The sequence below is a fragment of the Quercus robur genome, chromosome 8 (assembly GCF_932294415.1).
Source record: "Quercus robur chromosome 8, dhQueRobu3.1, whole genome shotgun sequence".
Classification (NCBI taxonomy): domain Eukaryota; kingdom Viridiplantae; phylum Streptophyta; class Magnoliopsida; order Fagales; family Fagaceae; genus Quercus; species Quercus robur.
This window is the reverse complement of record NC_065541.1, coordinates 54323823-54348881: the sequence shown is the minus strand read 5'-3', so window position 1 is coordinate 54348881 and position 25059 is coordinate 54323823. Positions and strand designations below refer to the sequence as shown.

Sequence of the window (25059 nt, the reverse complement as noted above, 5' to 3'; positions counted from 1 at the left end):
CAGTTTAGCTAAAATCATCACAACACCGCACCTCAATTTTGCAGCCACATATGTGGTGCAATGCGATACGATGTATAAGATGTGGTTTGATCGGTTTTGAGCTAGAATATTTTTCTAGATTTCATAGCCAATTAACAGTTTACTACTAACAACCATGACATATGTTTCAAAAAATATATATAACGTGTGTAAATATATATATATATATATATATTTATTTATATATAAAACCATTACAAATTGACAGTAAACTAAAAGTATCACAAATATATACAAAATAATAATAATAATAATAATAATAATAATAATAATAATAATAATAATAATAACTAGCCTCTGAGCACGCACGTGAGGCGCTTCTATTTTTTTGGGGAAAAAATTAATAATTTGTATCAATTATAATTTAGGATTACTACATTTTTCAATCACAAAAAAATCTAGGGGTGTGATGAGTATTATGCATTTGTGGTGTGATGAGTATTATGCGTTTTATCACACCCCTAGATTTTTTTGTGAATGAAAAATGTAATAATCCTAAATTATAATTTGTGCAAATTAAAAGTTTTTTCCCAAAAAAATAGAAGAGCCTCTGAGTACACGCGTGAGCGCATGCTCAGAGGCTAGTTCTTTTTAATAGAAATGGCTTTCATGTTATCAATTTATTTTTCTTAATAATTTTTTAATGGGAGTTATATACGAAGTTATTTATAATCTTAAAAGATAGCCACTTAGTACAAAAAAAAAAATACAAAAATAACTAAAATAAATAATTAATTAAATTTGTGTTAAATTTTTTAAAACCCCTTGAATACGGAAAGGTTAGTAGCTTTTGAATACATTTGTGTAGTACTTTGGTTTTGGATATATAAATTTGTGTATTTTTCGTTGTGCATATAGTTTTTTGTTTGATTTAATTTGTATAGAAATTTATTTAATTGTTAGGTTGGATTAAAATTAATTGGTAGCTGATTTTGAGTATAATATATAATTTTCAATGTTTGTCATACCCTCATATTTAATTTCACAAAGCTGGAAATAGGATTAAGGCTCAATTGAAGTAAAAGAAAATTTAAATAGTATTAATTTATTGAAACACCAAGAATACCGTTTGATAAGTCACCTATTCTCTGAGTTTAATATCAAGCGATATAATTTATTTGGTGCATCTATTATTTTTTTGAACCCAAGCCCAAAAGTTTAATGAATGAAAATTATTCCTTTTGGATTGTAAACTTTGTAATGACATAAAAAGATATACTAGTCATAAAATGTTACAATTATCATTTTTTTTTTTTAAATTAGAGTTATCAAATTTTTTATTTATTTTTAAACCCTAAAAGGCAGCCACTTAGTCCCAAAAGGTAGCTAAAGACTTTTAGTTAGTGCACATCCATAACAAAATTTTCATATGCTAAAGACTCTCACATTGTATACTCATAATTTTTTTTAATTAAAATTTTAAAAGTGGTTGTTATTTAATCCTAAAAGATAGGCACTTAGTACACATCCATAACCACGTTCCAATTCTGGATGAAAGCAAGTTCATAGATTTCTTCGACAATTCTTACGTTTCTCATCACATTCCCGCTCAGCTTTACTTGGAAACAATTATTATTATTATTTTTTTGGATAGGGGAAACAATTTTTCGGGTCATTCTATAGGAGTAATTCTTAAGTACTCTCGAAGCACGAAGAATGGTGCTCCCTCCTCTCACATTCATGATGGGGTCCACACATTAAATTCATGGTGGGATCCACCATGAGAGGAAGGAGCACCATTTCACTATATTCCGAGACTACCTAAGAATTTTCCCATTCTACAGTACCCTTATGTTTTTTAATGGGTATGGTACCCACCGAAATCTTGACAATCAAAATTAATGGTTTTTAATTTTCACCGTTTATTCAATTTTAGTGAGATACCAGTTACCGGTAAGACAAGTTAGCATATAAAAGCAAAATGATAGAACTAGATCTTATCAGTTCTCTCTCGCGTCCTCCCAAACTCGACTGATCTTCTCAAAAAATAATCTTAGGCGCGAAAAAAGTGCTTGCTTGATTCGTTCGTTCATTCTGAGAAAATTGCTTTTGCTTCTTCTCTCTTGCGTGCTCTTCGTACGTCAATCTCCTTTCCACAGTCTGTCAATTTACTCACTAGTGAAGGTAAGGATAAAAAGAAAAAAAACTTAATTTCACTCACCTCTGTTTTGTTTCCCCTTTTTCTTCGTTAATTTTTCAGCGAATCTGTTTGAAAAAATATATACTTTTTATTTTAATTGGTTGTTGATTGCATATCACTGCCCTTTCTATTTGTTGAATATGGGTATTGGGTGCGGGGTGGAACTTGCTTAGGGTTCAACATTGAGTAGGTTTTTTTTTTTTTTTTAATTAATTTTTTATTTATTTATTTTTTTAACTCAACATTGAGTAGTTCTAAGTGGACTGGACCTTGTGAAAAATTCAATTGCTTTGTTTTGGTGGGTTCATTTTGAAACCGTCCTAACGGGGCTGAACAGAAAAATCTGTAGTCATACTATTCAATTACTTTGTTTTGGTCGATTAAATTTTGAAACAATCCTAACTGGACTGAACTGGATACCTTGATAAAATTCTACCCCATTTATCAGTTATGACTAAGAACCTACCCTCCTAATCCATGGGTGTTACCAGAGACAAATCCTTATGAATGAATTTATTAAATATGTTAAATTCTTTGCTTATTCTGTGTATTGCTATTGCTTCTGTAAATGAGTCCAAACACTAATAACATGTTCTTTTAAAAGTAAATATGAATAATTTCCTATTTGTTTTCTTTTTAGTGTCGTCTTTTGATAGGATTGATTTCTCAGATTATTAAGGTCAAAATTATACACATAAGTTATCTTTTCCAAATGATGAAGTCTAAATTTGTGATGTCATATGGATATAAAAGTGAACCATGGCTATCTAGTGAAAACCTATAAGGCTATGGATCAATTGGGTTTTTATTTATAAATCATCTGTAACTGGGGAATCAATTATGCAATTTAGTGCTAAATAGAACCCTATGCTGTAACTGGTTAATGAGCCCTGCTATACTGCAGAAACCTATTGTCTAACCGTGATCTTAAGTTTCATTGTGAGCCATTTTTAGTTTAGAGTTGGGTGAGGTAACCTTGCTGTAAGTCTTTGTATTTCTATTGAAACCTATTGTCCAATTGAACTATTAGTTTCACTATGAGTCTTTATTAGGTAAGGTGAGTTGTAAACTCTGTTTTGTAATTATGTTTGGACCTGTTGTTCCTTGTACTTGTTGTTTTGGTCTTAACTTATACAGGACTATTGTTTTGTGTAAAGGATTAAATTTTAAATGTTTTATTTTAATATATTCACTTCTTGAAGTTTCTTGTCAATTTGCTTGTAGCAGAATGTTGCTGGTAGCTTCTGCTTTGATGTAATTGGCTTTGTAATTGTGTTGTTTCCATAAAATCCAAACATTTCTCAGGAAAAAAAAAGAAAAAGAATTTGTTGTTGTTTATTCCTGCATACACATTTGGTTTGTAATCATGATACATGGTTCCCTTGTGAGCTTTTGTCATTAATTTTTATGGCTATATCAGTTTAACAAATTGAGAAGAAATATCACTTCTTGATGAATCATCTATGCCTTCAACAATTGGAGTCCTGTTAATTGTATTATTGGACTTCATATTTTTTGGGATCTATTTGAACTCTAAGTACTAGAAAGTTGACATGCATCACATTTAGCCAATATCTATATGCTGTTTGATTTAATTATTTAGCTGTACAAATAATAGTCATGAAAATAAATTATATAACAATACAAATCAAGCTCAAGCTATTGCTGCCAAAGCGGCAACATCATTTAGTTCATTGATTATGATGAGTCATAGTCATCAACAACTATTCCCCACCAGCAATCATTTTTAATAAGTAAAAAACAAACAAAATATCATTTAAGCAAGGACTGCACCTTACTTGATTCTATTCCTGTCATTTAAATCGCATTAGTTCGTTGTGAGCTGTTTTTTTCATGGCTTCTTTATGTTAGATTGGTCAAAAAGGTGACATCGGCCATTGGTATGTAGCCTTAAGTTTAAGTCCACAAATTTACGTGTATGCTCTTATTCCTATTGTCATGTTTATCAGATACACCTCTACTATGTCGTTGGTGTTGGCAATGGCAAGCATAGGAGTTATCATGGCTTCAGGTTACTAGAGTGGCATAAATATCTTAGCATTAGCCATCAAAAGTGTGTTGAACTTGGGGATTTAAGAATTGTAACTCTTTTAGGGGACTGAATACCTTATTACTGTGTTGTAGTTGCTTGATTATTTCATTGAGTCATTCATGTAATTATACTATTAATTTTGTTAACTTGCTAGTGGACATGTTGATTATTAGCTTTGCGCATTCAAATTTGTATTGTTGAGTTTTCAAACATTATTATTATGTAAACGCAAAGTAACATTGTTTTATAGAAACTTGTGCGCTTGCTTAGAAGCTTTGAATTGCTTGATTTTGATTTAACCTTGGAGTGTTTATAATCTTAAATATATTTTATTCTAATGCTGCTTTTGGAAATGCATAGAAAATGCTTGTGAAATTATATGTTATAAAATTTGAAGTGATGTTAAACTATTTATATGCATGTTGTGCAGTCGTAAGGGTGATTTGTCAAATTGAAAAATGCACCATGCCTCTATTGGACCCATGGAATGACAAGTCAAGGAGCTCTTCCATTGGATTGTGCCCCGCCAAACCCAAACTATCAGAATCCTGCCTACGCCATATCTGATTAATAATTGTTTTCAATTCCAATGTTAAAACCAAAACATTGTTGCTATTGTATAGCCATAACATTGTTTTTGCATTTTATTGTTGTTATTGTATAATCAAATCACTTAGCAAGTTGTTGCTTCTTTATGTTTTTTATTAATTTTGGAAGTTAAAAATTTTATTTTAGTCATTTTTTTAAATTTAAGGTTTTATGAGTATTTCTGTTATTTTGAGGTTTAAGGGATAGTTTGATAATTTTTCAGTCATTTTATATGTTAATGAGGGAATTTTGGTCATATTCAAGGCCTTGTGGTATTTTTTTTTTCATTTCATAGATTTTAGGACTATTTTTGAACATCTGTAATTTCCATGGTATTTTTGTAAATTTTAAGATTTGTGCTTATTTTGGGACGATTCATTGTTAAAATTTTAATTATTACTAAAAAAACCAAATATTAGAATGTTTGGTTCTTAGTTTCTTTATATTTAGTTCCCAAAGAATCGTATCATATATAAAGTGTTTTTGGCAAGCATGTAAGCACATATTGAAAGTTTATGAGTGATTTCATCAAAGCCCATTGCACTCAAAAGTTGTGCGAGATCGTGAATCATTTTCTTTATCATCTTTATTTAATTTCTCGTGTTTGCTTAAGGACATTTTTTTTTTTTTTTTGAAATAGAATGATGAAACATATTTTGAACCATTTGCCCTTTAAGCTCATTATAGAAAAATAAATAATCCCTACGAATTAGTCTCTGATTCTCTCTACACTTCTGTCTCTTTGGTGTCTACGCTTATTCTCTCTGTAAGCTTCTTCTCTTCCAAAGCCACGACTACTAAACAAAACCCTAAGCAAGACCCACAAAAGAAGAAACAAAGTATTTCAATTTTTATGCTGAGTTCTTCAATTTTCCTTTTTAGTCAGATGTGATGTTGGTACTACTTAATATGATAATGGAACCGTCAAATGTGAGTCAAATGTGAGAAAAAAGATAAGGGAGCCATCAAATGTGGTAAAAGTATAGTCACATGTGTTGTTAATACTACCTAATATGACAACGGAATTGTCAAATGTAAGGAAAAAAAAAAAAGTATGCCATCGAATGTTATGTTTCAAGGTATTTTCGGTCATTTTTTAGATTTCAGGGTCATTTTGGTCATTTTTTTAATGCTTTAAAGGTATTTTGATCATTTTTTAAGTTCTAAGGGTATTCCAGCCTTTTTAGAGGGTTTGTGGGTATTTCGGTCATTTTTTAGGTTCGAGGGTATTTCGGTCATTTTTTAGGTTTCAAGTGCATTACGGTAATATTACGTTATATTACACCGTAATATTATGTTATTATAATCTCAATACAATAATACAACATTACATTGATTATCAAGGTGATGAGATTTAGATGATGTGATAAATTTTGTAATTTTAAATTTGGTAATATTAGAAAAAATAAAATACACCAAAAACCTCAATGTTAAATCATTGTAATGTGAATCACATCATAGGACACATCATAGCAAACCAAATGCTCCCTAAGGGTATTTCAGTTACTTTTTACATTACAAGGTCATTTAAGTCATTTTTTTAGGTTTCAGGTGCTTTACAGTCATTTTTCAGATTCTAAGGGTATTTAAGTCACTTTTTAAATTATAGCGTTATTTCAGTTATTTTTTAGGTTTCAGGATCATTTATGTCTTTTTTTAGGTTCTAAGGGTATTTCGGTAATTTTCTAGGTTTCAAGGGTATTTTGATCATTTTTTAGGTTTTAGGGTTATTTCAGTCATTATATAGGTTCTAAGGGTATTTCAGTCATTTTTTATGTTCTAAGGGTATTTCAGTCATTTTTTAGGTTTTAAGGGTATCCTAGAAATGATATTGGTACTATTTCATGTGAAAATGGAACATCAAATGTGAGAAAATAAAAATAAAGGAACCACCAAATGTAACAAAAATATTGTCAAATGTGATGTTGGAACTGCATAATGTGGATGGAATCGTCAAATATGAGAAAAAATAAGGGAACCACCAAATGTGACAAAAAAAACTGTCACATGTAGTGTTGAAACTGCACAATGTGAGGATGGAGTCGTCAAATGTGAGGAAAAAAAAAACCACCAAATGTGACAAAAGAATGTGATGTTGGAACTGTACAATGTGAGGATAGAATCTTTAAATGTGAGAAAAAAAATAAGGGAACCACTAAATATGACAAAAAAACTGTTATATGTGATGTTGGTACTGTGTAATTTGAGGCTAGTACCATAAAATGTGAGGGAAAAAAAAATAAGGGAATCATCGAATGTGACAAAAGTACAGTCATTTGTGATGTTAGAACTACGCTTTGTAAGGCTGGTACCATAAAATATGAGGAAAAAAAATAAGAGAACCACCGAATGTGACAAAAGTACAGTCACATGTGATGTTAGTACTGCACAATGTGAAGCTGATACCATAAAATGTGAGAAAAAAAAAAAGAGAACCACCGAATGTGATAAAAGTACAGTCACATGTGATGTTAGTACTGCGCTTTATAAGACTGGTACCATAAAATGTGAGGAAAAAAAATTAGGGAACCACCGAATGTGACAAAAGTACAATTACATGTGATGTTGGTACTGCACAATGTGAGGATAGTACCATAAAATGTGAGAAAAAATAAGGAAATTACCGAATGTGACAAAAGTACAGTCACATATGATGTTGGTACTGCGCAATGTGAGGATTGTACCATCAAATGTGAGAAAAAAAAATAAAGGAACCATCAAATGTGATAAAACACAGTCACATGTGATGTTGGTACTGCACAATGTGAAGATAATACTATCAAATGTGAGAAAAAAAATAAAAGAACCATCGAATGTGACAAAAGTACAGTTACATGTGATGTTGGTACTACGCAATGTGATAATGATACCATCAAATGTGAGAAAAAATAAGGGAACCACTGAATGTGATAAAAGTACAATCACATGTGATGTTAATATTACATAATATGAGGATAGTACCATTAAATGTAAGGAAAAAAATAAATGAACCACCGAATGTGATAAAAGTACAGTCACATATGATGTTGGTACTGCACAATGTGAGGGTGGTACCATCAAATGTGAGAAAAAATAAAGGAACAAATGTGACAAAAGTACAATCACATGTGATGTTAGTACTACACAATATGAGGATGATACCATTAAATGTGATGTTTTGGTAACCTGATATAGTATGTTGTCTACTAGTAGGTATCGTACCCCCAAAAAAAAGGGAGGGTACTGTAGAATTAACTATTTCTTTAATACTACACACTTGACATTGTAGACAAGCATCCATTTTTTAAAGAACAATTTTTAATAATAAAAAAAAGAAAAATATATACTATAAGTAATTTTTATTATTCCGGTACTATTATAATTAATCTCTTTCATTAAGCTAAGACACAAATTTTTCACATTAAAAAAAATTAGCCTCTAAGCACAGGCTCTTCTATTATTTTGGAAAAAAGTTAATAATTTTAATCCATTATAATTTGAGATTACTACATTTTCTAATCACAAAATATCTAGGGATGTAATGAAAAAAACACACCTAGGGGTGTGATTAGTGTTATGCGTTGTGGATGAAATATTTATTTCATCACACCCCTAGGTATTTTGTGATTGAAAAATGTAGTAATTCCAAATTATAATGAATTCAAATTATTAACTTTTACCACAAAAAAGAAAAAGAAAAAAAGAAAAGCATCTGAGCACGCGTTCTAGTATATAATTATTTATTTCTATCTTTGTCCATCAAAGTCCACATAATTTATTAATAATATTTCATATTAATATTATAAATCCATACTTTATTTATTTATTTATTTATTTTGATACCAAACAAAGGAAGAGTTCATACAATGTAACATAGAGCAAGATTATACCACCTGTAATACAAGGGTGTGTTCATAGCCTGTTTAGCAAAACACCACACAGCCTTAACTACTACATGAGGGACAACCAAAGTATTACAAAATAAACCATTTTGAGAAAGAAAGTTCAGATCAGCTATCCTACTACTATCCAACTAATCTGTGCTTTTTCTCAATTTGAAAACTTGATGGAGATTGACCCTGTCAGTTAAGAACAAAACATGCTGAAATCCATAGTTTTTAGCTATGATACCAGCTTCCACCATTGCTTCAAATAGAGCTCCTATTGCTGTGTTGGCAAGACTGCAATTAACCCCTGAAAAGACTTCTGCTCCCTGCATATTTACAGCTACAAAAGCATATGCTCTCCTTTATGGCTTTGTTCTTCTTGCTTCAGCTAATTTGATAATGAGTTGATATTGCCCTGCAGCTGTGAGATGTCTTGACTTGGCTGTTCTAAGCTCTCTGGTAGGATGGTATGGGCCTGCATAAGCTTTCCTGTACCTGCAAGATAAAGTTTTGGCTGTTAGAATAACCTCTAGGGGATTCGGGTTCAAGCCTTGGTGAAGCACTTTGTTTTTGTGATTCCAAATTAACCACAAAACTGTAAACATTGATTGAAGGATGACCGAGCTTTGATCTTCATTATTTAAGTAAGAGTTGATATAGTCTTTTAACCAAGACTGAACAAACACATTGGTGATATCAGAAGTATGCAGACCAAGATCTGAACCAAACCAACAAGCTCTAGAAAAGCTACAAAAGAGAAATAGATGTGTAGGAGTCTCTTTTTCAACATTACATAAGGGGCAAGTGACATCATTACTAATGCCTCTGCTATGTAGGGTGGTCACAGTAGGTAGGCTGTCATGGAGAAGTTTCCACACAAAATTGATAATTCTTAAGGGAACATGGGCTTTCCAAATTGCAGTCCATATCTTCCTTTCCTGCTGGAATTGTTGTGACTCTAAAGAGTCTTCAGTTAACAACTCAAAAGCTCTCTTGGTACTATAATTCCCATCCCTTGAGTATTTCCACATAAGCCTATCCTTAGAATCATTGATTTTGGAAATGGGCATTTGCAAAATGTTGACCGCTTTAGGGTGATGGTATAAGCTCCTAATTAAATCCACTTTCCAACTTCTAGAATTATGATCAATAAGATCTCCTACTATGCCGGTTTACAAAAAGGGAAGCAAAGAACAATCTCTTAAGTTTGGCGACCAGTCAGGATGAGTAAGGGGTATATCAAAACCATCTCCAACCAACCATCTGTCTTCTCGAAGAATAGGATCACCTTGCTGAACAATGTTTGTCCAAACCCAGGAATGGTGTGCTTTAGGTGTGTGGCCTTGCAATGATTCATCAGGATGGTACTTAGCCTTAAAAGTTCTAGCTAAGAGGGATTGGGGACATTTAATAAGCCTCCAATATTGTTTTGCCAACAAAGCTTGATTCATAGGGCTGAACTTCTTAATGCCAAGACCCCCTCATCTTTTAGGCTTGTAGATTTTATTCCAATTGAGCAAATGACGTTTTTTCTCTCCAGTTTCATGACCCCACCAAAAAGACCTTACAATAGAATCCATCTTGTTGCAAATAGATTCAGGAACCTTAAAACAAGAGAATGTGTATAAAAGAAGAGATTGTAGTACAGAAGAGATGAGGGTGGTTCTGCCAGCCTGTGAAAGAAGCCTAGATTTCCAGCCCTGCAGCTTGGAATGAAGCTTGTCAATCAGAAAATGGAAATCAGCAATACGATTCCCTCTCCACTTAAAATTGATACCAAGGTATTTGCTGGGATGTTGGACAAGGTTCACATTCAAACTTCTAGCTATGGATACATGACATTCCTTGGCCATGTTTGGGGAGCAAAAAAGGTCAGATTTGGTTAAATTTATTTTTTGGCCCGAGATAGAGCAGTACCAGTTTAGGATGGATTGGATATTACCAAGAGAGTTCCTGTCATTCTTGAAGAAAAGAAGAGAGTCATCTGCAAAAAAGAGATGAGTGAAAGAAAAACCACTCCTACCTACTTTCACTCCTTTGATCTTATTAGAGTATTCAGCCTGTAGCAAAGAAATAGAGAGAATGTTAGCACACAAAAGAAAGAGATAAGGAGATAAAGGATCTCCTTGCCTAAGGCGCTGTGTTGGATGAAAGGTTGAAGTTAAACTCCCATTGACTAGAAGAGTGAATGACACAGAAGACACACATTCCATAATCCATCTAATCCATTTGGGATCAAACTTCATGGCTGTTAGAACAGCTTTCAAGAAATTCCAGTTGATTCTGTCATAAGCTTTTGACATGTCTATTTTTAGAGCACCAAAAGAGGATTTCCTTCCTTTCTTTTTCTTTAGGGTGTCCATGATCTCATGAGCCAAAAGAATATTATCTGAAATGTTTCTCCCTTGTATAAAAGCATTCTGGTATGGAGTTATCAAACTATCCATTACAAGTTTCAACCTATTAACTATCACTTTGGATATCACCTTATAGATCACATTACATAGGCTAATAGGCCTGAAGTGAGAAATTTCATCAGGGAAGGGTTTTTTGGGGATAAGAACAATGTAAGAGTGGTTTAGAGGCTTGAATAAGGAACCTGAGTGAAAGAAAGCTTGGACAGCTCTTGTAACATCCTCTTTCACAATGTCCCAAAAGGCATGGAAAAAGAAAGCAGGGATGCCATTAGGACCTTGTGCTTTATGGGCTCCTAATTGAAACACAGCACACTCAATTTCAAAGTCTAATATTGGTTTGTTAAGTGAAAAGTGTTGCTCATCTGTTAAAGTAGGGATGTTGAGAGGTTGGAGCTCCGCTAGGATGTTATCCACACTTCTAGAACTACAATCTTCATAATTTGACTTAAAGTGAGAGAGAAGAATGTTTTCAATCTCATTAAGATTGTCAGTAAAATTGCCATCCCCATCTTTTAATTGAAGAATTCTGTTTTTTGCTCTTCTTTGTTTTACTATAGTTTGAAAATACTTTGTGTTTCTATCACCATAAAGGGTCCAATTAGTCCTAGCTTTTTGAGCCCACTTAAGTTCCTCCTTATCAAGTAAGTCCTCTATCTCTTCCCTCAGCTGCCTCTCCTTTCTAATGTCCTCAAGAGAAGTAATAGAGTCTTGCAATTGCTAAAGTTGATCCATTTTTTATTTAATATTAATCTCCACTCTACCAAACACTTCTCTATTCCATTTTCTGGCTATAGTTTTGGTGTTGTTAAGTTTATTTCGCAATTTTGCAGCTCTAGACCCACTAGACTACCATTCCCAGGCCTTACTGACCATATCTCTACAACTAGGGTGGGTGATCCACATTTGCTCAAATCTAAAAGGTCGATTTCTAAAGGGTGTTTGATGTTCAAAATCCAGGATTATAGGTCCATGATCAGACAAATAATGGGGAGATTCCTTAGATAATATAAATGATATTGGTTGATCCACTCAGTACTGGCAAAAGCTCTATCTAATCTCTCCATAACAAAATATTCCTCCTCCCTTTTATTCATCCAGGTGAATTGTTGCCTAGAGGTCATCAAGTCACAAAGCTGAAGATCACTCAACACTTGCTGAAATAACTCAGCACCAGCAATGGGGTTTTGGTTAAAAGAGAATTTTTCCTCTCTTGAGAGCACTTGGTTGAAGTCTCCAATACAAAGCCAACTAGGTTGAGCTATATCTTTTAGAGTTTTTAATTGTTGCCAAACCTCATTCCTCTTGGCTAGTTCAGGATGGCCATAAACAAAAGTAATAGATAAAGGTTTGCCCTTGTTATTTGTAACGTCAATATGAATAAGGTGAGGGGATTCATAAACCACCCTGAGAAAACTCCTTTGCATCCAAGGAAGAATAAGACCTCCACCCAAACCCAATCTAGGAACCTCACAGCCATAAAAAAAAAATAAATAAATAAAAAAACCACATTTATTCCAAATATCCTTACCCTTATTACTAGCTAGACGAGTTTCCATTAAGAATAAGACATCAGGATTAAAATCATGGGCAATTTTTTGAACTTGCAGAATTGCAAAAGATTTGCCCAAACCTCTACAATTCCAACTTAGAATCCTCATGGCTATGGGGGAAGCTGTGAAGGGCCAGCTTCCCAACACCCATTTGGATTAAAAGGGATATGGTCATCAACAGGATAAGCATAGTGTGAAACAATACAACATTTATAACCCTTAAGGAAAGCAGGGTTACTTTCATTGTCGAGGCAAAGACAGGCTAATTTTTGACGGATGTTCCTCCCCAAACTTCCTATCTCCATGCCAAGCCTTTTCCTTGATAATCCTCTGCTATTACCTATACTTTCATCGCCCAGAAGGTTAGAGGTCTGTCCTGGATCAGAATTATAGGTCACAGGAGATGTTGAAATTGGGTTTTGCCTTTGAGGTCCATGTTGACCTGTATTTTCCAATCCTGTATCCAGACTTTGGGCTCTCACCAACCGTGAGCCATAATTGTAATGGGCCATATGCACAGTATTATCCTCTGATTGAGCCCTTCTGATCTGTGGTCCTTCACTTGGGCTACCATCTTCAAAATTAAATCCAGCTCTGTCAGTGTTCCGGACCAAGAAGTTATTGTAAGAATTAAAGGAGTGATGAGATTGGCTATTCGTTAAAACTGCATGCCCACGTGTCCAGTCAGGGCGACCTTCATTCAAACTTTCCAGGTTAAACATAGTAGCAGTTAGTGATTCACTCTTTGTGGTATCACTGGAATTGGGGCTCTCTTGTAGGAGACCATTGGTCAAAAAAGGTTCCTCTCCTCTACCCATATCAGAGCTTGTTATGTTGCCTTGATTGGAATCAGGTTGGTAAGGCAAAGGTGATGTTTGGGCTGATGTTGCATTCAGGTGATGAAGCACTGTGTCTGGGCTAGATTCAGGGCTAGGTGTGTCAGGATTGGAAGAGATAGGAGAAATCCATACTTTATTTAATATCTTAATTTCTAACTAAAACCGTAAAACGTTAGAAATCGACTCCCTTTGCATAAATTCCCAAAATTATTGACTACCCAAATATCTCATGCACAAAAATTCTAAATGGGCTTTTTTTCTTATAATCATTATTAGTATTTATTGTTTTTAACTACAAAATACTTGTAGCAAGAAAGTAATTAGGAAATGGCAGGATAGTATTAGAAGATTAACTCTATGACAGTTAATAACATGTTACCTCTCATGATAAAAAATAGTTAAAAAAAATATTTTCTAACTTTTCAAACACTGATACAAAGAGATAACATACCAAAAATAAATCAAAGCAAATCACGCAGGTAGTAAGAGGTGGATCGCGAGAGTTAGAGTTTGAAGTTCGGATCCGATTGACAACACGCTTGCCCAAGCTTAAAGCGACCCCTCAGCTATTTAAATTGGCTGCCATACAATGATGCACTGACAAAGGCAAAAGCAGTACTGAAACTTAGTGAGAGAGAGTCTGTGTGTGTTTCGCACTTGTGTGCGTGACTAAAGAGTGTTTGGTAATGTTGTTCTAGTAACGTTGTTTAAGTTTTTTGAAAATACGTGCGAGTAAAAAAATGTTGTGCAAATATGTGTTGTGTTATTTAAACAACAAAAATTGTTGTTTAAATACCCCTACCAAACACCCCCTAAAATGTGGGTGCAAGGAATTTTTTTTTTTTTTGCAATATCGGCATATGTGTTTTTTTTTTTTTAATCGGCAGATGTATTTTTACAAACAAATGTGTGTTTGTTTTAATTTTTAAATTTTTTTTTTTATAAATAGATAAAGTAATTTGAAAAATATCAGAAGAGTGTTTCTGTTTTATAGGCAATGTTTTAGTGGGAGTTAAAAATGTATTTTTATTGAGTTGCCCCTACTTAAATGTAGGTTGTAGGGATATTTTGGAGCAAAAAAAAAAAAAAAAAAAAAAAAAAAAATCTGGTCCAAACAGGAAAAGCCCCTTAAATGGTAGTATAGAAAAAACAAAGGACAATATTAAATTTCATACGGTAGGATATTTACAAAAAATGATTATTAACAACTACTTGATAGATTTACTATCACTTCGCTCACCTGAATTCATCTAATGTGCCTGCTATGCAATATAATAAAATTGTTGATATGTCACCCTAAAAAAAAATATACAAAAAAATAGAGAGTAAGGCTTAAATGTAAGAAAAGCAACAGAAAAAAAAAAAAAAATATATTGAGGAAGAGAGAGCACCACTTAAAACACATATACTAAAATGATTAGTCAAACTTGGTAACCACAAAAAGAAAAAAAAAAAAAAAAAAAAAAAAAAAAAAAAAAAAAAAAAAGAGAGACAAAAATATACATTATTCCCACTCTTTTAAAAAAAGTCATTAATTAGAGAAAATATTAAACACTCATCAAACCGACCAAATAAAAGAAAAGATTAAAAGAGAAAAGTACGGACCTATTTTGTAGGCAGTATTTTACATGGGAGTTAAAAGATTTTTTTTTTTCTTTTAAATCACAATAAAAGAATAAGATTTTTTTTTTCTTTCTAAACTTTAAGTCAGCGTTCAACTAATTTTTTTTCTAAAAAAAATCAATTTGAGTTTTAAAAAAGTAATTTGAGTTCAAATATAATTCATATTTAAAAATGTGAATATAAGATTTAGTTCAAATAGAAACGTGAATATAAGATTGAGTTCAAATATAACTCATGTTTGAAACGTGAATACAAGAACTCATATTCATGTTTGCAACTAATATGAGTTGAAAATGTTTTCTTATATTCAAGTTGAAAGAGTTCTAATATGAGTTGATAATGTTTTCTTATATTCACGTTGAGAGAGTTCAAATATGAGTTGTGAACAAAACATTAGAAATATAAGAAAACGTGAGTGGCCGTTAGACTTTTAATTTTTTTTATTATTTTTTTTAAGATAAGATAATGATGTGGAAAGGATAATAATAACAAAGTAAGGAAACCAAATATAAACCAAATACATGAAAGTAAATACTGAATAACAACTCATAAAAGCAAACATAACACATAGAACCCAACAAGCATGAGGTGATCAAAGATACTTGCATTTTGGCCGTTGACTACACTTCAAGTCCAAAGTCCAAACAGTCTGTTGGAGTTGGAGGATAGAGCACGCAAAAATCTTGAAGATCAACACCTCAATGCACGTTCCTTGAAGTTTAGATACGAAATTCTTGAAGATAGACACCCCAGTGCACGTTCCTTGAAGAAATATGTGAAAGAAATTAAAGGTGAGATTGAAATATTTGATTTGTTTCTAGAATATAAGAATTTGTTAATGAATTAGAAAACCAAAATAGAAAAGACCAATGTACATTGACATACACATACTGTTGAGCAGGAGCAAATAGAAAAAATGATGATAATGGTGAAAAGAAGATTAACATAAAATTGAGAGAATTGGAGAACTGAAGAAGAAGCCATTTGAGTTTAAAAACCAACGTGAGTGTAGTGGGAGTGTGGTCTTATTTTGTAGATAGTGTTTTAAGTGGGAGTTAAAGAAGCATTTTTACCAAGTTTGACCCTACTTAAACGTAGGGTGTAGGGGTATTTTGAAAAAAAAAAAAAAAAAACCAGTTCAAACAGGGGAAAACCCGTAAATAGAGTAGTATAGATGATATGATATGATGTCAATTCAGAATTTGTTTGAATACCGCTTATTTGCTGAAAACTAAAAACTTATTACTGAAAACACTATAGCAAAATACTTTTTAAAAGGTAAAACACTATTTATTTGCTACTGTTCACGTGTTTTTGTGCTTTGCTTGGTCCATGAACAGTGCCATGGGACCAACCAAAAAAGCAAATGTAACTTCAAACAGACGCGTTACTAAACAAACTCACACTCAATCAAACTTATCCAACCCATGTTGGTTGGGCGGATCAAATTAGACCCACGATTTGGACTCTTCATATAAGCCTATAAGCGACAAGTTGAAAATGTTGTACGGATGGAAGACAAAACGTAAAGAAATTGAAAGGAACTTTTGCATCTCCATGTTTTTACTTTTAAGTTATCTTCACAGTTTGAATTTGAAAGACAACCTACCAAAATCGTGCAAAATGTTTTAAACAAATCACCGTCCAATTGAAAAGTCGATGATAAATCTTACTAACCAAACTCCGTGTCAAACTCCAAGCTAGTTGGCTTTCTAGTAGTACAGCTCTAAATTAGATGTATAAAATCACACGCATTTTGTACACATTCGGTCCATGAGTATATTTAATTATATACTTATTTCAGTTTACTGTATTTGTTTACATCATTTATTTATAAAATCTAGTTGTTGTTTTTTGTTTACATAATCATAAAAGTAAATTATTTTGTACTGTACATCAATTTTGTCTACTATGGGTCTGTTTGGATATAACTTATTTTACTGAAACTGAAAACTGAAAACTGAAAACACTGTAGCAAAATAATTTTTAAATGTGTGAATAGTACTGTGGGACTCATTTTTAATGAAAAAGTTGATAAAAAGTGGAGTTTGTGGGACCCGTGAACAGTGCACAAGTGCACTGTTCACAGTAAACCGGGTCAACAGTTGCAGCTGGGGAGAATAAAAAAAAAAAAAAAAAAAAAAACGCAGACGGGCAAACGCCCTATCCAAACTGCACCTATATATATACACAAACCCTAAAACAAGTCATTTACCAATTACCAGATCACACTTAACACATTTTCCTTCTAATGATAAATCTGGAAAAAAAAAAATCCTTATTGGTAACTTTCTCACTTCCCAACTAATTTCTCAAAGATGAAAGACTTCAATATAGCTAGAAGTGACCTAATTAGTAGTTAAGGGTATGCTTAAAAAGATAGAATGGCTAGTAAAGCCAAGTTGTGATTGTTGTGCAGCTTGCAAACGTTGAGAAATTATTATGCCTGCCCTAGACTTTAAGGAGTATATAATAATTTTTTGTAAGAAAAATATTAAAGTTACTACAAGTTTCAATATAAAAAACTTACAAACTGATGTAGTAAGAATATAATTTTATTACTTCTTATAAAGAACATAATGAACAAATGTTTAAAATAATTTTTTGTAATTAAAAATAAGTTAGTTTGTAAACCTTATATATTAAATCTTTAGGAAATTATATATGAAGTCCACCTGATGGATTCCACTGCCTCTTAAAGGATGTGGTGTTTCTTTGAAAATCTAGCCGGTAGTTTTTGAGACAGCACAACCATTGCTTTCTCATATCTATCGTACATGTATGTCTTGTATTAAACTAATACATAATGTAATACGCACGTTTATACTGCACTCATCATATGTTTGTCTATATAAAGGCTAACCCCATGTAATTTTTACACATTGAATACAATATTCACAATTCTAATAGAACTTTTGAGCCAACACCCATTACTTTGTGTTACCTCACAAAATACAACGACAAGAAACACAAAGCAAAGTTGAGTTAATGGACCACCTAGCATTTTGGCTAATACTTCCCATCGTGTGGGCATGCATTCATGTGCTCACTGCCGCTCTAGGAGGCCGGAAGTCTGGCTCTTCAACACTTCCCCCAGGTCCCCGCCCTTTTCCGATCATCGGAAACATCCTGGAGCTGGGCAACAAACCCCATCAAGATTTTGCCAAGCTCTCCAAAACCTATGGATCCCTTATGTCTCTCAAGCTTGGGAGCATAACAACCATAGTCATATCCTCTCCAGACATAGCCAAAGAAGCACTGCAAAAAAATGACCAAGCCCTCTCCAGCCGAACTATCCCGGACTCTATCCAAGTATTTAACCACCCCAAAAATTCAATGGCATGGTTGCCCGCGTTGGCTCGTTGGAGGAACCTCAGGAAACTTTCTGCCACGAAAATATTTGCTCCACAACAACTCGATGGCACACAAGCCCTTCGACAGAAAAAGGTGAAAGAATTATTTGACCATCTTGACCAATGTTGCAGTGGTGGGGAAGTGGTTGATATTGGTCGAGTAGCCTTCATTACAGTACTTAATACCATATCAAACACTTTTTTTTCCATTGATTTGGCACAGTATAGTTCAAATTTACAGTCCCAAGAGTTCCAGGACCTTATATTTGGTATCATGGAACTTCTTGGAAAGTCCAACATTGTAGACTATTTCCCAGCACTTCGTTTAGTTGACCCGCAAGGTATACGGAAAAGGATGAAGAGTTATTTTACAAAATTGATCGGAATTTTTGATGGTATCATCAAGGAACGAGTACAATTAAGAGCTTCATCAGAGAGTTCTAAGGCAAGCAACGATGTACTAGATTCCTTCCTTAATCTCACTGAAGAAGATAATTCAGAATTAAGCTGCGACGATTTCAAACGTCTGCTTCTGGTAATTAAATACCTTTCTTAACTTTGCTTCAAAACACTTAATTATATTAGTTTTTTGGAGTAAAATGCATTAATGTGGTACTTTTTATTTATTTATTATACAAGCACCGATGAGTGCTCTTAGCAACTTAGCATTAATTTTTAGCCGCAGAAAAAATACTAATTAAGAGCATTATTTTTTGTCTTCATTAATAAACTTGGGCAGTGCTCTATAAGTCTAGCTCTCACACTATTTTGTATCAGGATTTATTTATTGCAGGGATTGACACAACATCAAGCACTGTTGAATGGGCACTGTCTGAGTTAATACATAACCCTGAAAAAATGGCTAAAGCCCGAGACGAGCTTAAAGAAGTTCTTGGCAAGGATCGGCTAGTTCAAGAAGTGGACATCTCAAAGTTCCCTTTTCTACGAGCAATAGTGAAAGAAACCCTTCGTTTGCACCCACCAGCACCTTTTCTAGTTCCTCACAAGGCTGAGACTAATGTAGAAATGCGTGGCTTTATTGTGCCCAAAAATGCACAAATACTAGTAAACGTGTGGGCAATGGGACGAGACTCAAGCATATGGACAAACCCAAATTTATTTATGCCTGAAAGGTTCATAGAACAAGACATTGACTTTAAAGGAAAAAACTTCGAGCTAATTCCCTTTGGAGCTGGAAGAAGAATCTGTCCTGGAATGCCATTTGCTAATCGGATGGTGCCCTTAATGTTGGCATCTCTTGTACATTTCTTTAAATGGAAGCTTGCAGATGAGATGAAGCCAGAAGATATGGATATGAGTGAGAGTGAGACCTTTGGACTCACCTTACGCAGGGCTAAGCCTCTCCGGGTTATTCCAACTAGAGCGTAACTTCTGTTATTTCTGTTTTTTAGGCAAGTGTTTGTACCTGAGTAGAATCGTTTAATGATAGGATTTTCCACAAGCATTATTGTTCACCGTTGGTAGTAATCTTCTTGAATCGTCATGTTATGTGTTACAATAAATTTAAAAATAATATAATAATTGTTGAGAAACAAGGTGGACATGCAACTATGTTTATTCGATTAATGTCAATGTTCTTAGATGCAACTGTTTTTATTTTTATTTTTATATATTAATGTTAAAGCTAATTACTATATGTAGTGATCGTTTAACCCTCAAGCATTCCTGGGCAATTGGGACGAACAGAAATAAAGCTATATATGGAATTAGACGCATAACAATAAAAACTCAAGTAGAATACAAAAAGAAGTCCTCAATAAAAGAGAGTTTTATTGTTACTTTCAACATTACGCATATTTTGCTATATAAACAACTCTTTACTGTTTCGCACTTTAATTTTTTATTTCCTTACAGTTGCATTTTCATTCTAGCTTAGCTACAAGTCGAAAATGTTACATCAACCTTCTCCAAAAAAAAAAAAAAAAAATGTTACATCAACATGGAAGATGAAAAGTCAAGAAAGGCAACTTCTCTTAATGTTAACTCTTCCACTTCCGTGTTTTGCAAAGAAAACGTGCAAAATGTTTTAAACAAATCACCATCCAATTGCAAAAGTCGATGATAAATCTTCTAGTAGCTAGGGCGCTAAATTAGATGTATAAGATTACACCCATTTTGTACACATTCGGTATATGACTATATTTAATTATACATTTATTTTCAGTTCGTTGTACTAATTTACATCATTTGTTCCTGTGGGGCTAGAGAATTTGTGGTCCCGGCCCACTTTCCATTAGGGCCCAAGGCCCGCGCCGAGGAGAGTGGTTGCTGTGAGCAAGTAGTGAAAGACCAAATAGCCTAGAGATGCAGCCGAGGATGACCCTGTCCTCGGCATCCCAAGGCCTAAAAGGGAAGAACGACATGTCATCAAAGGTAGCCTTCAAAGCGCTCCCAGAAGAAAATGCGAGTAGAATGAGACTCGCACGGGGGTACAGTGTGGGAGTGGTTCAAGGAGAAGACGTCACATCTGCATTGAATGCGCCAACAAACGTCCTAGCCACATTGATGGGAAAAGACTCCTGAACAGTGTGGCTTCAGTTATTGCAACTAACAGAAAGTAGGGGGAGGCGGCTGATGGGACAAGTACTCGAATAGTTATCTGCCTGATCAACAAATAGAAGGTCAGGATCAACTGAGAAGGCCTATATAATGTAAGGGCTTAAGCGCCAAAAGAAGAGGCTGGAACAATGGTACCCAGAAAGGAAAAGGAAGAATAAGAACATTAAGCTAAGGTGGACATGCAACTATGTTTATTCGATTAATGTCAATGTTCTTAGATGCAACTGTTTTTATTTTTATTTTTATATATTAATGTTAAAGCTAATTACTATATGTAGTGATCGTTTAACCCTCAAGCATTCCTGGGCAATTGGGACGAACAGAAATAAAGCTATATATGGAATTAGACGCATAACAATAAAAACTCAAGTAGAATACAAAAAGAAGTCCTCAATAAAAGAGAGTTTTATTGTTACTTTCAACATTACGCATATTTTGCTATATAAACAACTCTTTACTGTTTCGCACTTTAATTTTTTATTTCCTTACAGTTGCATTTTCATTCTAGCTTAGCTACAAGTCGAAAATGTTACATCAACCTTCTCCAAAAAAAAAAAAAAAAAATGTTACATCAACATGGAAGATGAAAAGTCAAGAAAGGCAACTTCTCTTAATGTTAACTCTTCCACTTCCGTGTTTTGCAAAGAAAACGTGCAAAATGTTTTAAACAAATCACCATCCAATTGCAAAAGTCGATGATAAATCTTCTAGTAGCTAGGGCGCTAAATTAGATGTATAAGATTACACCCATTTTGTACACATTCGGTATATGACTATATTTAATTATACATTTATTTTCAGTTCGTTGTACTAATTTACATCATTTGTTCCTGTGGGGCTAGAGAATTTGTGGTCCCGGCCCACTTTCCATTAGGGCCCAAGGCCCGCGCCGAGGAGAGTGGTTGCTGTGAGCAAGTAGTGAAAGACCAAATAGCCTAGAGATGCAGCCGAGGATGACCCTGTCCTCGGCATCCCAAGGCCTAAAAGGGAAGAACGACATGTCATCAAAGGTAGCCTTCAAAGCGCTCCCAGAAGAAAATGCGAGTAGAATGAGACTCGCACGGGGGTACAGTGTGGGAGTGGTTCAAGGAGAAGACGTCACATCTGCATTGAATGCGCCAACAAACGTCCTAGCCACATTGATGGGAAAAGACTCCTGAACAGTGTGGCTTCAGTTATTGCAACTAACAGAAAGTAGGGGGAGGCGGCTGATGGGACAAGTACTCGAATAGTTATCTGCCTGATCAACAAATAGAAGGTCAGGATCAACTGAGAAGGCCTATATAATGTAAGGGCTTAAGCGCCAAAAGAAGAGGCTGGAACAATGGTACCCAGAAAGGAAAAGGAAGAATAAGAACATTAAGCTAAGGTGGACATGCAACTATGTTTATTCGATTAATGTCAATGTTCTTAGATGCAACTGTTTTTATTTTTATTTTTATATATTAATGTTAAAGCTAATTACTATATGTAGTGATCGTTTAACCCTCAAGCATTCCTGGGCAATTGGGACGAACAGAAATAAAGCTATATATGGAATTAGACGCATAACAATAAAAACTCAAGTAGAATACAAAAAGAAGTCCTCAATAAAAGAGAGTTTTATTGTTACTTTCAACATTACGCATATTTTGCTATATAAACAACTCTTTACTGTTTCGCACTTTAATTTTTTATTTCCTTACAGTTGCATTTTCATTCTAGCTTAGCTACAAGTCGAAAATGTTACATCAACCTTCTCCAAAAAAAAAAAAAAAATGTTACATCAACATGGAAGATGAAAAGTCAAGAAAGGCAACTTCTCTTAATGTTAACTCTTCCACTTCCGTGTTTTGCAAAGAAAACGTGCAAAATGTTTTAAACAAATCACCATCCAATTGCAAAAGTCGATGATAAATCTTCTAGTAGCTAGGGCGCTAAATTAGATGTATAAGATTACACCCATTTTGTACACATTCGGTATATGACTATATTTAATTATACATTTATTTTCAGTTCGTTGTACTAATTTACATCATTTGTTCCTGTGGGGCTAGAGAATTTGTGGTCCCGGCCCACTTTCCATTAGGGCCCAAGGCCCGGGCCGAGGAGAGTGGTTGCTGTGAGCAAGTAGTGAAAGACCAAATAGCCTAGAGATGCAGCCGAGGATGACCCTGTCCTCGGCATCCCAAGGCCTAAAAGGGAAGAACGACATGTCATCAAAGGTAGCCTTCAAAGCGCTCCCAGAAGAAAATGCGAGTAGAATGAGACTCGCACGGGGGTACAGTGTGGGAGTGGTTCAAGGAGAAGACGTCACATCTGCATTGAATGCGCCAACAAACGTCCTAGCCACATTGATGGAAAAAGACTCCTGAACAGTGTGGCTTCAGTTATTGCAACTAACAGAAAGTAGGGGGAGGCGGCTGATGGGACAAGTACTCGAATAGTTATCTGCCTGATCAACAAATAGAAGGTCAGGATCAACTGAGAAGGCCTATATAATGTAAGGGCTTAAGCGCCAAAAGAAGAGGCTGGAACAATGGTACCCAGAAAGGAAAAGGAAGAATAAGAACATTAAGCTAAGGTGGACATGCAACTATGTTTATTCGATTAATGTCAATGTTCTTAGATGCAACTGTTTTTATTTTTATTTTTATATATTAATGTTAAAGCTAATTACTATATGTAGTGATCGTTTAACCCTCAAGCATTCCTGGGCAATTGGGACGAACAGAAATAAAGCTATATATGGAATTAGACGCATAACAATAAAAACTCAAGTAGAATACAAAAAGAAGTCCTCAATAAAAGAGAGTTTTATTGTTACTTTCAACATTACGCATATTTTGCTATATAAACAACTCTTTACTGTTTCGCACTTTAATTTTTTATTTCCTTACAGTTGCATTTTCATTCTAGCTTAGCTACAAGTCGAAAATGTTACATCAACCTTCTCCAAAAAAAAAAAAAAAATGTTACATCAACATGGAAGATGAAAAGTCAAGAAAGGCAACTTCTCTTAATGTTAACTCTTCCACTTCCGTGTTTTGCAAAGAAAACGTGCAAAATGTTTTAAACAAATCACCATCCAATTGCAAAAGTCGATGATAAATCTTCTAGTAGCTAGGGCGCTAAATTAGATGTATAAGATTACACCCATTTTGTACACATTCGGTATATGACTATATTTAATTATACATTTATTTTCAGTTCGTTGTACTAATTTACATCATTTGTTCCTGTGGGGCTAGAGAATTTGTGGTCCCGGCCCACTTTCCATTAGGGCCCAAGGCCCGGGCCGAGGAGAGTGGTTGCTGTGAGCAAGTAGTGAAAGACCAAATAGCCTAGAGATGCAGCCGAGGATGACCCTGTCCTCGGCATCCCAAGGCCTAAAAGGGAAGAACGACATGTCATCAAAGGTAGCCTTCAAAGCGCTCCCAGAAGAAAATGCGAGTAGAATGAGACTCGCACGGGGGTACAGTGTGGGAGTGGTTCAAGGAGAAGACGTCACATCTGCATTGAATGCGCCAACAAACGTCCTAGCCACATTGATGGAAAAAGACTCCTGAACAGTGTGGCTTCAGTTATTGCAACTAACAGAAAGTAGGGGGAGGCGGCTGATGGGACAAGTACTCGAATAGTTATCTGCCTGATCAACAAATAGAAGGTCAGGATCAACTGAGAAGGCCTATATAATGTAAGGGCTTAAGCGCCAAAAGAAGAGGCTGGAACAATGGTACCCAGAAAGGAAAAGGAAGAATAAGAACATTAAGCTAAGGTGGACATGCAACTATGTTTATTCGATTAATGTCAATGTTCTTAGATGCAACTGTTTTTATTTTTATTTTTATATATTAATGTTAAAGCTAATTACTATATGTAGTGATCGTTTAACCCTCAAGCATTCCTGGGCAATTGGGACGAACAGAAATAAAGCTATATATGGAATTAGACGCATAACAATAAAAACTCAAGTAGAATACAAAAAGAAGTCCTCAATAAAAGAGAGTTTTATTGTTACTTTCAACATTA

At 34.3% G+C, this 25059-nt stretch overlaps 1 protein-coding gene across 1 annotated transcript; it reads left to right on the top strand.

The window, feature by feature from the left end:
* Positions 1–18006: 18006 nt before the first annotated feature.
* Positions 18007–20024, top strand: LOC126697066 (cytochrome P450 76T24-like). Its single transcript, XM_050393896.1, has 2 exons — positions 18007–19003; positions 19246–20024. Exons 1-2 carry the CDS (start codon positions 18104–18106, stop codon positions 19855–19857), a joined length of 1512 nt encoding a protein of 503 aa, XP_050249853.1. The 5' UTR covers positions 18007–18103; the 3' UTR covers positions 19858–20024.
* Positions 20025–25059: the final 5035 nt, after the last annotated feature.

What these genes read in the sequence shown, in the direction of transcription:
- LOC126697066 (XM_050393896.1), top strand. Translation starts at nt 18,104, where the DNA reads ATGGACCACCTAGCATTTTGGCTAATACTTCCCATCGTGTGGGCATGC. An exon ending in ATTTCAAACGTCTGCTTCTG is followed by an intron (nt 19,004 to 19,245) that starts GTAATTAAATAC and finishes ATTTTGTATCAG; the next exon opens with GATTTATTTATTGCAGGGAT.